Genomic DNA, 20,527 nt, shown 5'->3' on the forward strand with positions numbered 1-20,527 from the left:
TATAGTCATGTGCGGTTTTCATATATTTTTGTACACTATTGCAAACCAAGTATTATATGTACTGTAATATCATCCAACACTCCTATATTATCTTTCATCAGAGGCATTACACATTCTCCTTTCTCTGTCCTTCAGTTTAAGAGGATGCTAAACAGGGAGCTGTCTCATCTGTCTGAGATGAGCCGTTCAGGGAACCAGGTGTCTGAGTACATCTCCACTACCTTCCTTGGTGAGTGAACTCGCTTGTTTGGTTGTACAGCATCTAGGCCAATTTTGCTTCTATTTTTAACCCCACGGAGCTCCAGCTTTATAGCAGCGAAAATGTCGCCCTGTTCCCTACATCTTTGTCGATTTAAACTTTGCTGGTCTGGGTATCTTCCTCAGACAAACAAAACGATGTGGAGATCCCATCCCCCACCCTGCGGGAGCGTGAGAAGCCTATGTGCCATATTAGTGGCGTGAAGAAGCTGACACACAGCTCCAGTCTGACCAGTACGGCCCTGCCACGATTTGGAATCAAAACAGAGCATGAGGACGCACTGGCCAGGGTACTGACTGGCTTCCTTAACACACAAAAATGTCTTTAAGTGAGAATAGCCAGGTGGTCTCATTAAAATAAATATTTGTATGCTTTCTGCAGGAGCTGGATGACTTGAATAAGTGGGGCCTTAATATATTCCAAGTGGCTGAGTTTTCCAATAACAGACCTCTGAGTTGCATCATGTTTGCCATCTTCCAGGTACCTAATGAATTTCTGGATTCTATGCTACTCCCCTGAATGGTTCCATAATAACATGCTAGAAGAAGCTATGTGCACCACAGTACATGCTATTTTGTTGGTCTCTTCCAAGGAGCGTGATCTGTTGAAAACTTTTCGTATCCCTGTGGATACATTTATCACCTATGTGATGACGCTAGAGGATCATTACCACGCCAATGTGGCCTACCACAACAGCCTGCATGCAGCCGACGTCACACAGTCAACACATGTGCTGTTATCCACGCCAGCACTGGACGTAAGTACAGCTTCCTTCCACGTAAGTACGGCTTTTCTTACACAGTTACTTCTCTGGGTTCATAGAAACTATACAATCCACCCGATCTGTTTACCGGCATTAGTCACGGTGCATTGTGATTAGATTCTATTATGTCTATTCAACAGGCTGTCTTCACTGATCTCGAAATTCTGGCTGCATTGTTTGCTGCTGCCATCCATGATGTGGACCATCCTGGAGTTTCCAATCAATTTCTTATTAATACCAGTAAGCACTCACAATAGAAAATAGAACAATTAAAGAAGGACACACATGACTATCAATATGATCAGTTTGAATGAGATCTTGAGTTTAACAATTATCAATATTCATTATTTAATAATTTAATATTCTATTGATACTGTAGGTTGTACAATTACCCTTGTAGCATCCTTGAGTTTTAACATCTTATGGTCAGAATTTAACTAATAAAGAAACACATAATTAAAACAAATTGTGCATACCAAGATGATCTACGATCTATAGACAGTATTGAGACATCTGACTTTTCTAGCCATATGTGGTTCTTCTCTAAACTGTTACCACAAAGGACACCCAATTTTATACAATATTTTGGATGTGGAAAAAAATCTTTCCTTCACTTGAGCTAGCAAACCCACACCTGTTCCAGCATGACAATACCCCTGTGCATAAAGCCAGGGGCATGAATATTTACTATACATCGATTGGACTAAAAGATCTCGATTGGCCTGCTACAGAGCTCTGACCTCATTACTATTGAACACGTTTGGAATGAATGGGAACACTGACTGCACTCCAGACCTCCTCACCTCACCTTCATCAGAAATTCACTTTACTTAAACACTTGTTTCTGAATGAAAGCACAATCCAAAATATTGTGGAACATCTTCCCAGAATAGGTGAGGTTATTAGAACAGCAAATTGGGACTGAACGTGGAATGAGATGTTTCTGTCTCTAAAAACATCACCTACCGCCAAACCTACATATGCAATATGGGTGCATTTAGTGTTAGGGCTCTTTGCAGGACACCAAAATTCATATCAGTTTATACATATCAGTTTGTACATAACCAATATATGACCTAAATTTTCTGCATCCAATAATATTTTTTGTGACTGTCATGTCTTCTCTAAAGACCCACACTGTAACTGTGGGACTTTACCTTGTAACTGTAGAATTTTTTTATGTGATTTATCACACAAACAACAATCTTTACAACGAGTGACAGATTCATAATTATGTGTGTATAGATTTATAATTATTTGCTGGAAAAACAGCATCACACATGCTTGACCTGCCCTTTGTTGTCTTTGTAGACTCGGAGCTGGCTCTGATGTATAATGATGAGTCAGTTCTAGAAAACCATCACCTCGCTGTGGGTTTCAAGCTCCTCCATGAAGACAACTGTGACATTTTCCAGAACCTGACCAAGCGGCAGCGCCAGAGTCTGCGCAAGTTGGTTATCGACATGGTAAGGCAGCGATGTGTGGTGCGTTTCAATATAATTAAGATCCTAATTCTAATTTCAGTTTCTTTTGATGTACATTGTGGTTGTTTTTTGGTTTGTCATCTAAGGTACTGGCAACAGACATGTCCAAGCATATGAGTTTGCTGGCGGATCTGAAGACCATGGTAGAGACGAAGAAAGTGACTAGCTCAGGAGTGCTTCTGCTTGATCATTACACTGATCGCATACAGGTAACCCAAGCCTTTCTGAAGTAATGCTGCTTTAATCATGACTGAAACCAAAAGCATGAGAGATATTGTTACCTTTATATATGAACGTATTATATTTTATCGTATTTGATCATTCCCACCCATTAGGCGGTTCTATTTTGTCCTGTCCCATGTCCTTCTTGAATCATATCTTCTATCAGGAAAAGTGTCCTGAGAAATGTTCAGAACTCATGTGACATCATAGGTATGGTGCTAAACAAGAATCTGAGTGTTTGCATGACTAAGTCCGGTTTGTGATATGAGACAGGAAGGGCAGTTTGTTGACGAAGCATTTCATGAGGCTGAATGTCAGATGGTGTGAGCTGAATGTTGTCCAGAGAGAGCACAAAGTCTTGACATGGAGATGCATCTTCAGGTTCATACAGCAGTCTAGACAGGGATTTTGTTTCAGCTAGTTAAATGCTTTGCATGATATGATGTCCACCCATCGTGTGGAGATCCGAGCAAGGAGTGGATGAATTGAGTGGCATCAGCAGAGCAGGGGTATGAAACCCATGTAAGGATAGGTCTTCACTGAAAGGAGGCTTAGATGGGGAACAGCATTGTGGTATGGAGTTTCTGCCAGACACTTAAGATTGTGTTTATTGTATTTTCTCCCACCTTCTAAAAACATGCTAATAGTTTAACCTTTGGTGAAAATAAGTGTGGAAATTGCCAATTATGTGATGTAAGTCAATGAATCCCATCCAGGGTTTCTCAGGCCTTGTGTCCAGAGTTCCTGAATGTGTCTACTGGGAACCTGACCAGGATAAAATGATTACTAAAAATCATTGAATGAATTTGATGTTGCGTGTATTCCAAGCATGACTACTCAGAGGATGATAACACCAGCAAGGCGTTGGTGTACTAGATCTGTTATACTGCTTTTGGAAGAGTCCAGAGACTTCTCTGTTAAGAATGTTTAAGCATGGAGGTGTTCAAATGCTTCTGCTGCTACTGTGAATGGTGGACTACGTGTTACCCCTATAGCAGATCTATACAGGTTGTGCTGGGGAAGTTGAGACTGAAATGGAAGTGCATAAAGTGTGCAGAGATTTTTTTCCCAGCTAATTTAGTCAGCACAGTAAGTGTTACGTAGATGGAGAAGTGCTCCAGAAGAGTCTCTCTGGTATAGGAGAGCCAAATCATTGCACGGCTAGAGTTTCATAGAGTTTCCTTAATCAAATACTACAATGCTAAAAACTACTGCAATAGCATTAAACCAAAATCTGATGAGTGAATGATTATGATGGAAATCTGAACAGGCATTTATGAACAAATTGGGATAAATTACTGCCGAAAAATATATAGTGGTCCTGTGCATCATATTATAATAAGTAGAAATGAATAGCTAATTATAGAATCTAAAAAAATTTTTAAATACTGTTTTTTTCTTACAATAATAAAAACATTGGCTACATATTATATCTATATGAAGCCTTTCCTTGGAGAGAGCTCTTTTATATGCTTTGGTTTTAATGTGTGGACTCCTTCAATTCTGACCACAGCCTAGTCATACTGTTTATTAAGATGTCATAGCAATACAATACTTTTGTGCTCCTGCAAACATTAATGTGTTGGTTTGTCAGTACATTTGGTGCCATTATCTTATTGAAATATCCATTTATAGCCTAAGTCATAACCTCTAAGTAGAGGCAGTCAGAGTTTGTTCTAAAATGTCCTGATATTAAAATAAATGTATTTCTAGATGAGAGAAGCAAAATATCCCAAGAGCAGCAATAACTCACCACCATGTTTACATTGAGAACAGACTTCTTTAAGCAATTTTGTTCTAAAATGGTTGATTTTGTCATCATCAGACCACAACACCAAAAAAAAGAAAAAAAAAGAAAAGTAGTGCTGCATTTAATAGGTTGCGCTCAGGAAATGCATATTCTGTCAGACTATCTGAATACTTGATTATAATATATATAATATATAATCTCAAACATCAAAGCATTTTTGGATCACTATTTTCCATTATTTACACAGTCCTTGTCATCCCATTTTATTTACATTTTATTTTAAGTTGTGTGCGAGATCTCATATTTATTGCCTGAGAGCATAAAAAATATTGAATAAATGCATAGAGTGTTGGAGCTTTCTTTCTCATGGTCATTTCATTTTTAGCATCTGTGAAACAAGAGACTGACATGACCCTGTTACGCTGTATCAGGTGCCGGTCTGTAGCAGTGATGGAGGAAGTACACAAAGCATGAACTTGAGTAAAAGTAGAGATACAGTAGGTAGAATATTACTCCAGTAAAAGCTGCACTGGAGATTCCCCCTTACTGAACTCAGTTCAGGACCTTTTCAGTACAATCACAGAAAACCTTTATGACATCACCTCAATTAAAGGTAACCAAATCTATAAGTGCTGTTTTACTACAATCCAACTAGACTGGTCAGGCTGTACTTGTTTTTTTGCTTCACACATTAAAATCATCTACATACTATAAATTATATTGTTATGCAGCAAAAAGAAATGTTGCTCTATATGTTAAAGCAAAGCAACACAACATAAAATAAAATAATTGCTATACAGTTATTAGCTTATTTCATTAAATGCATTGAATTAAATTACACCTTTATCTTTTGCTTTTCTCTTTTTTAAAATTGTATCCATTCCATTCTTCATGCCATTTCAGGGAGTTTTTCCCTCCCACAGCTGCAACTGGCTCACTCATTACGGGTAAACTAACAACTTTATAACTGCTTTATCTTTATAAAGCTGCTTTGAGACAGTGTTCATTGTTAAAAGCATTATACAAGTAAAACTGAATTGAACTGAATTGAAAAGTTTGGCTGGAAAAGTCGTGTCCCAATACCTTTGTCCATAAAATGTGTGTGGCCTTTAATCATCCTTTTTTAACCTTTCATGACCAGTGATGTCAAAGCTCAAAATCTGTAGCCAGCTTTAATGGAAAGAAAAAATCTTTTTGAAGATTGGTGAATTGAAAAGCAATATGTGGATCTGGCTGTAGTTTTGGTTTATTTCCTAGTAATAAAAAAATAAATATAAGTGAATGTTAGATTTTTATCATGCCCAAACGAAACTTAATTCTTGGAGAGGTTTTCCAAAAGACCTGCGATGCCCGTAGTGCCTTTCTGATCAGGGAAGAATCACACAGCACACAGCAAATGTTCTTCTTCGGTTTATTGCAGGCAGCAGACACGTATATATACACACATTGGAGAGAAAGCTGACCTAAAGTTGTTTCCTGTTTAGACAAGAGGATATACTAGCCCAGATAAAGACTCCCTGTATACCTTACATACTAACATCGTAAATATTTTATAGACACTGAACAGACAAAGAAATGTGTGCAAAGCAGTGTGAAAACCGTCTTAACACTAACAGTGAACAATGTTTTTTATGAATAATCACAATAACTTGTTGTACCTTGAGGCCTTTTATTTAAAAAAAGGAACCTCATATTTAAATATTCATATGTATGTGCTTGTGTGTAGGTTCTGAGAAACATGGTGCACTGTGCTGACCTCAGCAACCCCACTAAGCCCCTGGCAGTGTACCGGCAATGGACAGAGCGCATCATGGAGGAGTTTTTCCGGCAGGGAGACAAGGAGCGTGAACGTGGGATGGAGATCAGCCCCATGTGCGATAAACACACCGCATCTGTAGAAAAGAGTCAGGTACATACAGAATACACAAACACACACTCCAGGGATGTAACCAAATGTTATATGGGTTAAATGGAGAATGTTTAAAAAAAAAAATACAACTATGTATATAAATAACTGAAAATAGGCGGTGCTATACTTTTTTTTTAAGAATGCCCGGCAGAAGGCTTAGCTTGAGACTATATGTGCATTTCAGGCTAAAAAAAAAAAAGCCATGTGATGCACAAGGTTGAAAGAAACTTCAATGTTGCTTTAAAGGCAAGTGATAGTATGGAGTGTGTGGAGCTAGAGGTGCATGTGCATTATTGATTCATGTTGTAGTGCAGTCACTGCACACAGACAGCACATTCTGCACCGGAAATAGAACGCAACAACCTTCTAGAGAAAATGCCTCTAGAATGTTGTTGCGACTTGATAGAAATATATTATGGCCCAGTGTTTTGTGACTAAAGGGTTATGGATTTCTGCTTTACATAGAAAAATTTAGTTACTCAGGACATCTGTTAAATTCTATCATAATATGCTGTTATAATTACTTAAAGAAATATTTCTTTGGTGCACATTCAGCTAATAAAGTTCACTAGAGACCTTCTTTCACTTTAAATAACAATTTAAATAAAAAATATTTGGAGTATTTAACATATATATTCAATGGAAATAAGTTATCCCCAAACACCACACACATCTTTTTCTTCTTCCTCTTCTTCTTTTTTCGGCTGCTCCTGTTAGGGGTCGCCATAGCAGATCACCTGTCTCCAAATAACTCTATCCTCTATATCTGCCTCTTACAAATTAACCACCTGCATGTCTTCTCTCACCACATCCATAAACCCCCTCCTTGGCCTTCTTCTTTTCCTCCTTTCTGGTGGCTCGATGCCTCTTCTCTAGACATAAACAAATCAATTCAATCATGGCTCTCTCACCTTGTGTCCAAAATGCCCTATGGTCCCTCTAATAAACTCATTTCTAATCCTGTCCATCCTTGTCACTCCCGAATTAAATTGCAGCATCTTTAACTCGGCCGCCTCCAGTGCCGACTCCTGTCTTTTTGTCAATGCCACATACATCACATAGATTTACGCCACAGATTTGGATCCTGTGTATTGGCAAATTCAAATTCTGAGACTGAAACATGAATAATTGTTGATGTTCATGAATAACTAGGAATAATAATTATTATTTAAATTCATTTATTTATTACTAAATATTACTTTGTACTTTTCATGGTAAATCTGTTGGAAAATCAAAATGTTTCTTTCTTGCTTTTCAAACTCAGACATCACACATATTAATAGTAAGCAAAATTTAACTAAATTTTCATTAAATATTAATAGTTTTATGCAAGTTTTTTCAGCATTTTAACATGTATTATGTCCTATGTAAAATTGTTCCCTGGTGGTCTAGTAGTTAGGATGCGGTGCTCTCACCGCTGTGACCCGGGTTCGATCCCCGGTCAGGGAACCGACCCCAGCCATTAGGGTTGCACAAGCCTTAGTGCCGGTCCCAAGCCCGGATAAATGGGGAGGGTTGTGTTAGGAAGGGCATCCAGCGTAAAAACGTGGCAAATCAAACATGTGGATCCGCTGTGGCGCCCCCTAATGGAAGAAGCCGAAAGAATGTTTTATGTCCTATGTAAAATTACATACATATAATGAAAAGCACAGCCCATGTCAAAACTACATCACCATTTAAAGGAAAAGCTATTTAATTGTGTAACTGTGGTTCTAGGAATAATAATAATTAAATGCACACATACTGAGACTTCCATCAATGTCACCTAGTGACATAATATGGAATATTTGCTATAAATATGGCTACAGTGTCATTTGTGTCGCCTTTATTCTTAAAATTTTATGATATGGATTGTTGGGAATCTCCATATTAAACCAAAATAAACAGTCATTTAGCCAAAACCATGTGCAAGGCATACTTATCCCCAGGGCAAGCGATTCTCCCACTTTGCTAGCAAAAAAGACAGCTTTAAGAGACACCCATTAGAGTTTGGTGTTTTGCCTAGGCTTGTAAAGTGGAGCCTTCAGGGACTACAACAGAAGAGGGAGATCCCACGCCAAGTTCTTAGGGAACTGTGGTGGTTGTAAAAGTTTTGTTTATTTCAGAAAAAACTGTAATAATTTTGAGCACTCAGAGAAATGCTGTGCCTGGTGCTGTGGTACGCAGTGATGACTACCATATATACACCTATTAAGAAGGTGAGAGCTTTGCAGTCTCTGGAGAAAAAGTTTTTGGAATTTAAGAAATGATTTGGATCCAGCGAACATCCACCTGTGAACATGTAAACTACCGGTGAACTACCGTTTCTCCTTTTCAAAAGTGCTTCCTAAAATGCTGGATTACAGTAAACAAGTCTCCCAAACCACAGTGCCATTGGTAATGGATTTAATACCATTTCCTCTGAGATCATCTAATTAGAGCTGCTCCTTATTAAGTAAAGGGTGTGTCCAAGATTTTAGCCTGTTTTTTTTTAACCAGTATCAATAAAAAAATAAAAGCAAAACAAAAATCAGAAAACAGAACAATATAGAAAAATATATAATATGGCCTGTAAAAAATGATTTGATATTGACGTGTGTAATTTAAGACTGAAAGTGTATGTGTGTGTGTGTGTGTGTGTGTGTGTGTGTGTGTGTGTGTGTGTGTTTATATTGTTAATTTCTTCTGACTCAAATTCCATTTATGTTCATGACAAGAAGCAATTTTTGTTTATGCAGCAGTATAAGCATTAATAAAAGGCAGACACGAGAGTGTAACTCAACAACTTTTATATACTCCAGAACAGCCCAAACTCGCCCCAAACCAACAACAAGGCATGAGCAATCGACCGTCGATCGCATGATCCATTACATCCTGTAACATCCCCCTTTACAAATATGAACAAAGGGAATCCCCTTTTTTACACTAAATAAGAACAAAATACTATATGACTTTGGGCAGATATTTTTTTTTACTAACTGCCCTACTTTGCTTTAAGTAAACTGCCACAATAACATTTATAACATATTAAATATCCAGCCTTTTAGGTGGCTTGGACAATCGGCCAGCCCTAGTATACGTGTGTCCATCTGATGGTGAGAGTTTGACAAGGTCAGGTAAAGCCTGTGGCAAGGGCTTCACAAGAGATGAATCAGCAAGGGCTCCTGCAACGCTACTCTCCGGCATAAAAGGCATCTCGGGTTCACTTGTGTCCAATGCTTGTGTGGCGGTTGACTCTGCCACTCTCAAGTGCACTCTGTTTCGTCTATATATGGATCCATCCACATTACCAAGATAAGATCGTGGTGAGAAGATCGTGGATCTTCTCACCAATGTTCAGTTCTGGCAGATCACAAGCTGACCTGTCATAATAGGATTTTGCCTGCTGCTTTCGGTGTTAAAGCCTCTCAACAACCCCAGTGACCACAGATGGCTCCAGAAGCTTGTTTGTTACTGGAAGAGACGTTTACTGTCCATATTTTTAGTTGGGGTGTTTCTCCAATGAAGTATTGCTTTCCAAGGGTCAGTTCTGTCGTGCATGGCTTTGCGCAGAAGGTTTTTTGCAATCTTGACAGCTGACTCAGCCTTTCCATTTGATTTAGGATGTCTTGGTGAAGAAGTGACATGCTCAAATTCCCAGTTGGAGGCGAAGCGCTTAAACAGAGCACCGAACTGAGGGCCATTATCTGTGATAACTCTATCTGGCTGACCATGTCGAGCAAACTGAGCCTTGCAGCGCTTGATGACTGTCTCTGCAGATAGGTCAGGAAGATGTTCAATCTCCCAAAAGTCTGAGAAATGGTCCACAATTATAAGATAGTCCTTTTGTCTGTGACTGAATAAGTCCATGCTGACAATCTGCCATGGCCTGCTGGGGATGTCGTGAGATAGCATGGTTTCCTTCTGTTGGTTGTGTGCAAATTCATTGCAAGTTGAACAGTTACTCACAAAGTCTTTGATTTCTGCTTGCATACTAGGCCAATACAGTGTGTCACGGGCCTGACGATAACATGCGTCGCCTCCTATATGGCTTGAATGTATGCGTTTGAGCCTCTCTGGACGTAGTGATTTGGGAATGATGACTTTCTGACCACGGTACAAAATACCATCTTGCGCACTTATCTCATCTCTATAAGGCCAGTATTCTCGGATGATGTGTGTTGTCCTTTCTTTCTCATCAGGCCAGCCTGCCAGGACAATGGTTTTGAGAGCCTTTAACGCTTCATCCCTTTCAGTATGCTCCATGATTGTCCTCAACCGCTGGTCCGTCACATTCAAGTATTCTGCTTGGTTGATGAGTTGTACCTTTTCCTGCTCATTTTGCAAATGACATATGGCATGCCTCTGGTAAATGGCTCCCTTGCCTGTACAGTCAGCAGCTGCTCTGCTCAACATGTCACTGATGAACATTTTAGGCCCTGGCTTGTAGACAACTTTGAGACTGTAGTTTTGAAGTGTCATGAGCATGCTTTGAAGCCACTTGGGTGCGCTGAAAAGTGGTTTGCTGATTATAGTGATCAAGGGTTTGTGGTCTGTCTCTGCTGTGACCAACTCTTGTCCGTACAGGTAATGGTGAAACCTTTGACATGCGAAGACTATACTGAGACACTCTTTTTCGATTTGTGCGTAATTTTTTTCGGTGGGAGACAGTGCTCTCGATGCAAAGGCGACAGGCTGTCCTTCTTGCATAAGGCAGCACCCAAGACCGCTTTGGATGGAATCACTTTGTACTGTGACAGGCTTGGCAACATCATAATAGCGTAGCACAGGCATTGATGTGGCCATGGCTTTTAGCTTGCAGACTGAATCTTCATGTTTGGGTAGCCAGTGCCATGGGGTGTCTTTGTCGAGCAAACGCCGCAGTGGTTTGCAAACAGTAGACAAGTGGGGCATGAATTTGGCTTAATAATTAGCAAAGCCAATGAGATGCTGTACACCTTTAGCATCTGTAGGGTTGGGCATGTCCATGATAGCCCTCACCTTTTCTGGGTCAGGCTTCAAGCCCATGGATGAAAGAATATGACCATGGAACTTCACCTTGTTTACTTTAAATTGCAACTTTTTTAAGCTAAGTCGTAGCTTGACCTCCCTGCAACGCTCCAACAGGGCCTGCAGCTTGTGATCATGATCATTTTCAGCTTGCTGGTCCGTGTCACCGCAATCAACAACAAGAATATCATCTGCGATGGGCTCAATGCCCTTTAGACCTGCTAAGAGTTCATGCTGTTTCCGTTGATAGACCTCAGGTGCCACTGAGACACCAAATGGTAGCTTTAGCCACCTTTTCCTGCCCCATGGGGTCCAGAATGTGGTCATGAAGCTGCTCTCTTGGTCGAGCTTGCACTGTAAGAATGCATGTTTGGCATCAACCAACGTGAAGATCCTTGCTTTAGGCAATTTGTATAAAACATCCTCCAGGGTTGGCATGATATAATGAGAGCGTTTTAGAGCTTTGTTCAGAAACTTTGGGTCTAAGCAAATTCTCAGCTTGTCTGGTTGTTTTACTATCACCATGTTGCTGATCCAATCTTTTGGCTCTGTAACATCTGTAATATGACCCTCAGCCTGATATGCGTCCAGTTGGGCTTTGACTGTTGCTTTCATAGCAATTGGAACATTTCGTGGGGCACACTGTATCGGTGTACCACTGGGATCCAGCTCAAAATGGACCTCACCAGGCAGTGATTCCACAGGCAAGTTGAACACATCACTGTATTTATCAATTAACTGTTCCTTAGTCAGAGGCTCAGACCATTCATATCCAATTTTGAGCACGTCATCTGGTATTGTGATCTGCATCAGACCTAGCTGTTCACAAGTTGAGCCTGAGAGAAGTGGATTTTGATTCTACTATCTCAAAAGACAGCTGATATTTCTCTCCTTTGACCACACATTCTGTATCAAAAACGCCCATGGAGTCCAGCGACTCGCCTGAGTACAGCCGTAGTTTGGCGCTACTAGGGCGGAGTGGTGTGTGTGGAGCCACCTTTACTTTGTCCTTGCTTTGTCAAACATCACATTGCATGTTGCTCCTGAATCTAACTGACAACGCAGTGACTTGCTATGTAATTGCAGAGAAACAAACCATTTCTTTCCTTTCATGTGCACCGTGCTAATGGACTCAACTACGTAAATATCATCATCACTGTCCCCAACCGGCTCCTTAGAATGTTCAATGCAGTGAAGCTTCCCCTCCGTAGATCTGCTTTTACTCTTAAGGCATACTTTAGCAAAGTGATTGTCAGTTCCACAAAGTCTACATGTTTTGCCATATGCTGGACAGTAATCCCGGCCTCTTGAATGCACATTACCACAGTATCGGCATGTCTTGCTTGTGTCCAAGAGTCTTGGCGAATTTCTCTGCATCCGCTGATTAGGCCTGAATGGTTTTCTAGCAACAGTGTGAACCGTTTCGGCTACAGTAGGCATGAATGCTGCATCCATCGCTCTCATATGCATAGCGGTCTGTTCAGCTGTGCGACACATCGCAATGGCTGTGAGCAGTGTTGAATTTTTTTTACTTAACAACCTGCGTCTGGTTCCTTCATTTATAATGCCCAGTACAATTTTGTCACGAATCATTTAATTCTTTAATCCACCATAATCACAAGTCGTTGCTTTTTTTCTCAATCTGGTCACAAAATTTTCTATGGATTCCCCTTCCTCCTGTTTACAACAGCCGAACACATACCTCTCATAAATGACATTTCTGGCATGTTTGAAGTATGCTTCCATTGCATCTAGGATGGTTTTAATGTCTCTTTGTTGTTCATCTGTGAGATTCAGATTGTGCCGGTAAACATGTCTGCATCCAGATCCCATCACGCTTCTCAATGTAGCAGCTTGTACTTTCCTGGTCTTTTCAGCCAGGCCAGTGACCAGCGCATAATCCTAGAACTCGGCTCTGAATAAGTCCCAGTTAGCGCTCCAGTCTCCGTTCATGTTCATCGGTAATGGCGGAGGTATATTAGCCGGTACGCCGCTCGGCGGGCGAAGCCGACACGAGAGTGTAACTCAACAACTTTTATATACACCAGAACAGCCCAAACTCGCCCCAAACCAACAACAAGGCATGAGCAATCGACGCATGATCCATTACATCCTGTAACAGTTTTTTTCTATTTTTCATTGATTTTCGTTAGATATTACCCAGGAGACACTCTACTTTGCCTAAGATTATAATGTTAGCATGCAGCTAAGTCATCCTGTGCATTAGTACTACAGGGTGGGCTGTTAGTATGAACATCAAGCATTGTCATCAAGCAATTCAAGGGTTAGGGTTAGGAGTTTTCAATTCAAGGAGTTTTCTGACAGCTTCATTTTCTTAGCCATTTTGAAATCCAGATTTTACCTTACATTTAATGATTAGACCTAATATATTTTAACCTCAGTCTGAGTTCTCTTAGGGTTAGGATGACAGTAGATGTCATGTCCATTTTACTTACACTAACCAAGAACAGAACCTCATACCCTTACTTTTTTGCTATCTCTTTTAGGTGGGTTTTATTGACTACATTGTGCACCCTCTGTGGGAGACTTGGGGCGACCTCGTACACCCTGATGCTCAGGAAATCCTGGACACCCTTGAGGACAACCGGGACTGGTACCAGAGCACTATCCCCCAGAGTCCCTCGCCCCCACCAATCACCGACAAAGAGCTTGACTCCTGCACAGACAAGTTTCAATTTCAGCTTACCTTGGAAGGTGAGCCAGTTCAGGATCCTGGGCCCAATCACAATCATATAGATTGCATTGAACAGGAGGTGCCAAATGAGCTGAAGGTAGGCGAGAATCCTGGGGGAGAACAGGACGATGATGTTGAAGGGGAGGTTGTGGCAGTAGAGAGGGGCGGGAGGAGGCGACTGCAGGTTCAGTCAGTGGTCGAGGAAGAGGATGAGGAAAGACATTCAGATGGGAGTCCAATAGAGGAGGCAGAAGATGAAGAGGAGTCATCCTTCTCCCCCGGTGACGATACGTGAGACTCCGTAGCCGTCAGGAATGTCACAGGAGTGCAGGTGGTCCCATGAGAACTATCTCTTTTTTTTTCCTCTACCTTACCCTCTACTTCATGGTCATACCATGAACAAAATAATATTTCTGCACCAACTCAATAAAATTTTTCATTTTATTTTTCATATAAAGGGAAGACAATAATATTATCAGAGAAGTAATTCACACAGCAACTGTAGATTTGGTTTGGGTGCTGGGCCCCTTTTTAGCAGAATGTAAGAGTTTGCATGGAGGAATACAGTTTTAGTGGTGTTTCAAATGGGCCATTTACACCATGTAGCACTCTGGATTTTTTGGTAGGTCCCCATACACATGTGCATTTATACCAACATGTAGATGCACACTTGCATACCCACACATCCACAAAACCATTTCAGTTTAATCTATTCGAAAGTGCACACACCTGGGGGAACTTTGAAGTGATTTGGGATCTCTTTGGAAAAAGCCATCTTAAAAGGAATACCAATTACTTTCCATCTCAGTAGTTGTCTTGAAGCTCAAGAAACAGCGTTTAATGCGTTATTAACAGAGACTGAATTCCACAGAAGTTACACGATTGGTTCAATCAGACTGACTTATTTTCCATTTCTGGTGGAAAGAAACCCATAAGGACACCTGCTGCTTTGGCTGCTGCTGTGGAGGCGGGAGGATGGGTGTGTGTGTGGCACAAGACTGGATCTGTGACACAGGTCCAGCCCCCTTTTTTCCCTTTACCAGGAGTGCTACCAGTGCGAGATGGCCACGTGCCTTTCCGAACCATCAGCTTCAGCTCTGGAGCTGCCGTGAAGCAATGCATCGTGGGATAGTGGTTTAATTTTGTCTTCATTTCTTAATTGTTGCTTGTTTCAATTTCTCTCTCTCTCTCTCTCTCTCTCTCTCTCTCTCTCTCTCTCTCTCTCTCTCTCTCTCTCTCTCTTTCTCTCTCTTTCTCTCTCTCTGTCTCTGTCTCTCTCTCTCTCTCTCTGTTGTGCATAATTAGTGTGTATGTTGGAAGCCTTTCTGTTATTGTGTTAAAAACCTCATTTTATTATGTAAGGTCTTCCTTGGTTGCTTCCGTTCTCGTAGAACATTTTGGGGACCGAATTAAGGAACTAGCCATGGGAGTTTGCTCATGGTCTACTGTCTCCTGTCAAGTTTAATGCAAACAAGGATAGTCACTCTTTTGAGAATAAGCCATGTTATTCTTCGGAATTTATGATTTTTTGCCTTCTTTTTTGAATTACATTTCAGGATGGTCCTGTGAGAACAGCGGAAATCACAGAATCCTTTCAATAGCAGCACAGATTCACTTTCATCCGCTCATATAATGCAGCCATTGCTCCATCGCAGCCAATAATATTTTCCATTTTGGCTTACCAAAGGAATGGGTGGTAACTAATACCTTGACTGAGGGGTGTGATTAGTGGACAGTTGCAACTTGAACCAGTGGAACTGAGCGCAGGGAGTCACATGCAGCCATTATTAAGTTCGATGTTTTTATGCCTTAACACTGCAGGGTTTTTTTGTATGTGGCACTATGCTGACTGTCCTGAGGCTCATGAGAGATCCCAGAAAATCTGTGTTTTGTCTGTACACCTTCAATAAATGTCAAATTGTTTTGTCTGTACTAATAGTAATAGGTACTTAATTGAATAGCCCATAATTATCGGAATACATCCATCTTCTCACCAATGTCAATGAGAACGGATCATATTTCTGTTTTCCAGGGTCTTTAAATCTAGGTTGCAGTAAGCTGCATCAAAATAATGGGTTGTCTGTGACTCTGAATGTAAGTGTTGACTGGGAAATTGTGGGTATTTTGTGAGAAAACGTCTCTTCTGTGTATATGGTGATAAGCTGGTTTCTGCTGGTCAGTGCCCTAGCTTCAAGTGTGTGCCTGTTGCAACAGAACTTTGAGGTTATATCAATACAAATATGGTATCAAAGGTCTGAGAGGTTATGGCTTTGGTACCTTGGTGGATGGTTTGTATCAGAGTTAGATGTTAAACTGGCATCTAATTGGTGGATTTTAGACTTGTAACCCCAAGGGAGGTTGATCTGTTGTATGAACCGATGACATCCCTACGTACATTTGCATACGTTACCCAAGAAAATGCTTCTGTTTGTGGCTTTTTTGTTAATGAGGCAAGCACTTAAGCAAACAAATACTTCTTGCCATTTTAACACAATACTGTAGCAATCGTTTTTCTTATAAAGAAATGAATTACTTGCTGCCATTCTTTTTGAATATCAAAAAGAAAAGTTTTCTCTTTTTTCTTTTTCTTTTGGACAGTTTGTGTACAGTTTTTATTTTTGTATCATGCTGGTTGGTGATTGTGATTTTGAGGAAATGATTGCAAGACTATAAATATTAGACTTATCACTGCTTATTTTGTATATATTGTAATGTCAGTCTGTACATTTAAAATCACTTAGAATTTCTCATTCTCAGCTGACAGCTTATTATATTTAGTTGTAATAAATTGTACATGAATGGTTGAAATTTGCAGGAAAAAAACCTCTACACTCTTTTTTCCTGACCCTTCTGTTTTTTAAAATTAGAAATAGACAAATCGCACAACTGTTTTATATTTGAGTTTTGTTTGAAGGCAGCCTAATAATTTGTGAAATCTTAAAAACCTGCACTTTATTTTGGGTTGTGGGCTGGTTAGTCTAGGTTAAACAGTGTATAGATTTATTGTTTTTTATAGAATACAATAAGACTTGCACCAGGGAAGCACTACTCTTGGCTTGATCCCAAACCTTATGACCATGTCGGCTTTCCCTCCCTGCAACCTGACAAAAAAAATAATAAAATAAACGACTCTGCAGTAATACGCCACCTTGCAGAGGCTGGTTGTCATGAGATTCACAATAGTTTGACTGAAGATGTGTTTCAAGGCAGAGTCTGTGACAGAAATATTTGATAAAGATTGTGGCTGAAGTAGTCAAGGATTTATTTGTACTTTGTCACTTTCTTCTCATGAGAATCCTTTACGGAATGACTCTCTGGGCTTTAAATAATATGTTACTTGTTAATATATGATGATCATATAAAGAGAAAAAAAAAAACACAACAAAATGATTGTAATATTTGTAAATGATGTTGCTGTAATGTGTATAATGTGTCCAAGTTATTTTATATTATATTATTTTTATGAAAGTATGTCCTCTGAGAAAACATTTTGTGAATACAATGCTTTTAATAAGCAAATGACTATATATATATATATATATATATATATATATATATATATATATATATATATATATATATATATATATATATATATGTATGTATGTATGTATGTATATATATATATATATATATATATATATATATATATATATATATATATATATATATATATATGTATGAAACAAATATATAAATATATATCAGTATATTTTTCTTTTGTTTCACTGTTCAGTACTGTAAAGTGTGTTCAAAATACAAATAAAGGATGATTTTTAATAAATATGAAAAAATAAATGGTTAATTTTTCTGACAAGTTCCAGAGAAGAAATGTACACTTGTGTGAATTCTATTATTTCTGTTGCCATATCCTCCATGAATGGCTCAGTATTACTCCATATATTTAGAGAAACCATGTGCCTACTGACAAGGGCTAAGTTTTGATTTGAACTTCGTATATTAATCTACTATAGTAAACCATCATTTAATGCATTGTTTCTTACATCATTCACTATTTTGCCAAAGATAAGCATTAAATGTTTACATTCTATGGTTAAACTTAAATAATAAAAATAACAAACTTTTCTGTAAATCATTATAACATCTATTTGTAGTTGCCCTTTTGGCCTATATTGAGCTCAGATGCATCCTGTTTCACCTTCAAGTGATTGGAAATTATTTAGAATTGCAGAGGTGGGAAGTAACAAAGTACAAATATTTTGTTACTTTACTTAAGTAGATTTTACCTTTGGTTTTTTTTGGGGTTTTTTTTCTTCTCATTACGCGCTGTTTTTAGCCCATCAAACTATTTCTTGTCCTTGCGTGGCTTTTTTAACCTGCTGCTGGTGTAACATTTCCTGGCAATCGCACACCACAGAAGTAGGCTACTTTACAAAGCTAACAATGAGCAAGACCGTAGGCAATAAGAAGTCTGGGGATAATGTGGAAGAGACGGATGGAGTCAGCAGAGGTAGCAAAAGTTCCCACATCATTCACTTAAATATAAGTGCAGATACTCATGTTTTAAAAGACTTTGGTAAAAGTTGAAGTACTGACTATACCTTTTTACTCGAGTTAAAGTATAGTGGTTTGGGCTCTGACATGTCCTTAAGTAAAAAGTAGCCTTTACTGCTAACTGTTTTCGTGTCACACTGGTAACTGGACCTCACGTTATATTGTTAGGGCTGTCAATTAAAATATTTAATCACGATTAATCGCGTGTTTGTCGTGATTAACCCCCAATTAATTGTGCCTTAACTGCACATTTTTATCTGTTATAAATGTGACTTTAATTAATACTTTTCATGTGTTTAATACTCTAATAACCCTGGGCATGGACAAATATTAATGCTTTATGCAAATGTATGCTTATTATTAGTGAATCCATACCCAACATAGAGCATGAAGACAAAATATTCTTGGTAATATTTGAAAGTAATTATGGTGTTTTAAATTGCATAAATCATCTGGACACCAAACGGAACCTTTGCTGCGTCCACATAGACGGTTAATGAGGTGATACCAGAGAAACTACCTCTTCTAACTTTCATACGGATTACATAAGCAGAGAATATTTGTTTTTGATGTGTGGTTTATTTGAAATTGGAATTTCGATATTTCTATACATACATTTATTATGTCTGGGTTGTCTATGTTGGTTGTTTTATTTATGTGTCCGTGAAGAGAGATGACAGCGAAATCAGAGTGTCCCTTGTCTATTTTCTTGATATTACAAAAAATCTTTTGTAAACATTTGTATTGACGTGGTAATTTTGACATGCCTAATTAATATGTATGTGTGTATATATATATATATATATATATATATATATATATATATATATATATATATATATATATATATATATATATATATATATATGTTAATAATTAATATATAAATATAAAAAAGGAGGTGGAGCTGGAGGTGGCAGAGATGAAGATGAGATTTTTATTAGAAGTGACGAGGACAGACAGGATTAGAAACAAGTTTAATAGAGGGACAGGGCATGTAGGACGTTTTGGAGACAAGGTGAGGGAGGCGAGATTGAGATGGTTTGGACATGTGCAGGGGAGGGACATGGGGTATATCAGTAGGAGAATGCTGAGGATGGAGACACCAGGAAGGAGGAAAAGAGGAAGGCCAAGGAGGAGGTTTATGGATGTGGTGAGGGAAGACATGCAGGTAGTTAGTGTGAAAGAGGCAGATGTAGAGGACAGGGGGGTATGGAAACGGATGATCCGCTGTGGCGACCCCTAATGGGAGAAGCCGAAAGAAGGAGAAGAAGAAGAATACAAAGCGAATTTTACATTTTGTTATCTAATGAATATGACCAGGCTGAACATCCACCATATAGAGCACAAGCAAAGAAAAGATGATGACCAGGAATGTTTACATCACTGACTCCCTCTGTCTCCTCCACATTAACCCCATAATTCTTGTTGCCCTCTGACTTGCTCATTGTTTGCTTTGTAAACTAGACTAGATCTATGTGTAATAACCAGAAAATGTTACACCAGTGGTAGATTGAAAAAGCCGTGCAATGACAGGTAATAGGTTCATGGGCTAAAAGAATAAGAAAAAATGTTAACAAATAGATTAAAACTAAAGTAACGAGCCTGGTTTGTACATTTGTAATAAACTTTAACCTTGAAAATTAATTTTTCTTAAAATCTCGATTTACAACTTAAAAATTAAGTTTTTTTGAACTCGGAAATTCCCTGCCCCTCCCCTTCTAATGTTTTATTTTATTTTATTTTACTTTATTTATTTTTTTATTTTATTTTTTATCCCAAATTTGCCATAATACGCCGTCATAGGTTTAAAAATGTAAGAAGTAGAAACTACAGATATTTGTTAAAAAAATAATTAAATACATTACTTCGTACCTCTGCAAAGCAAGTACAAAAAATAATAATAAAAATAAAAATAAAAGAAGAAATAAAATTAAAATAAAAACACCCAAATAAAATACT

At 38.8% G+C, this 20,527-nt stretch overlaps 1 protein-coding gene across 2 annotated transcripts in view; it reads left to right on the forward strand.

The window, feature by feature from the left end:
* pde4a (phosphodiesterase 4A, cAMP-specific) overlaps positions 1-17,567 on the forward strand; it is a 72,665-nt gene extending 55,098 nt beyond the window's left edge. For both annotated transcript variants that reach the window (XM_083524423.1, XM_083524424.1), the window contains 9 exons: positions 136-229; positions 385-548; positions 641-739; positions 852-1,016; positions 1,163-1,262; positions 2,334-2,488; positions 2,593-2,715; positions 6,205-6,387; positions 13,863-17,567. In XM_083524423.1, the coding sequence (XP_083380549.1) occupies positions 136-229; positions 385-548; positions 641-739; positions 852-1,016; positions 1,163-1,262; positions 2,334-2,488; positions 2,593-2,715; positions 6,205-6,387; positions 13,863-14,345 (1,566 nt within the window). In that variant the 3' untranslated portion in view covers positions 14,346-17,567. The remainder of the gene's footprint in view (positions 1-135; positions 230-384; positions 549-640; positions 740-851; positions 1,017-1,162; positions 1,263-2,333; positions 2,489-2,592; positions 2,716-6,204; positions 6,388-13,862) is intronic.
* The last annotated feature ends 2,960 nt before the right edge of the window (positions 17,568-20,527 follow it).

The sequence above is a fragment of the Silurus aristotelis genome, assembly GCF_946808225.1.
Source record: "Silurus aristotelis genome assembly, chromosome: 21".
Lineage (NCBI taxonomy): Eukaryota > Metazoa > Chordata > Actinopteri > Siluriformes > Siluridae > Silurus > Silurus aristotelis.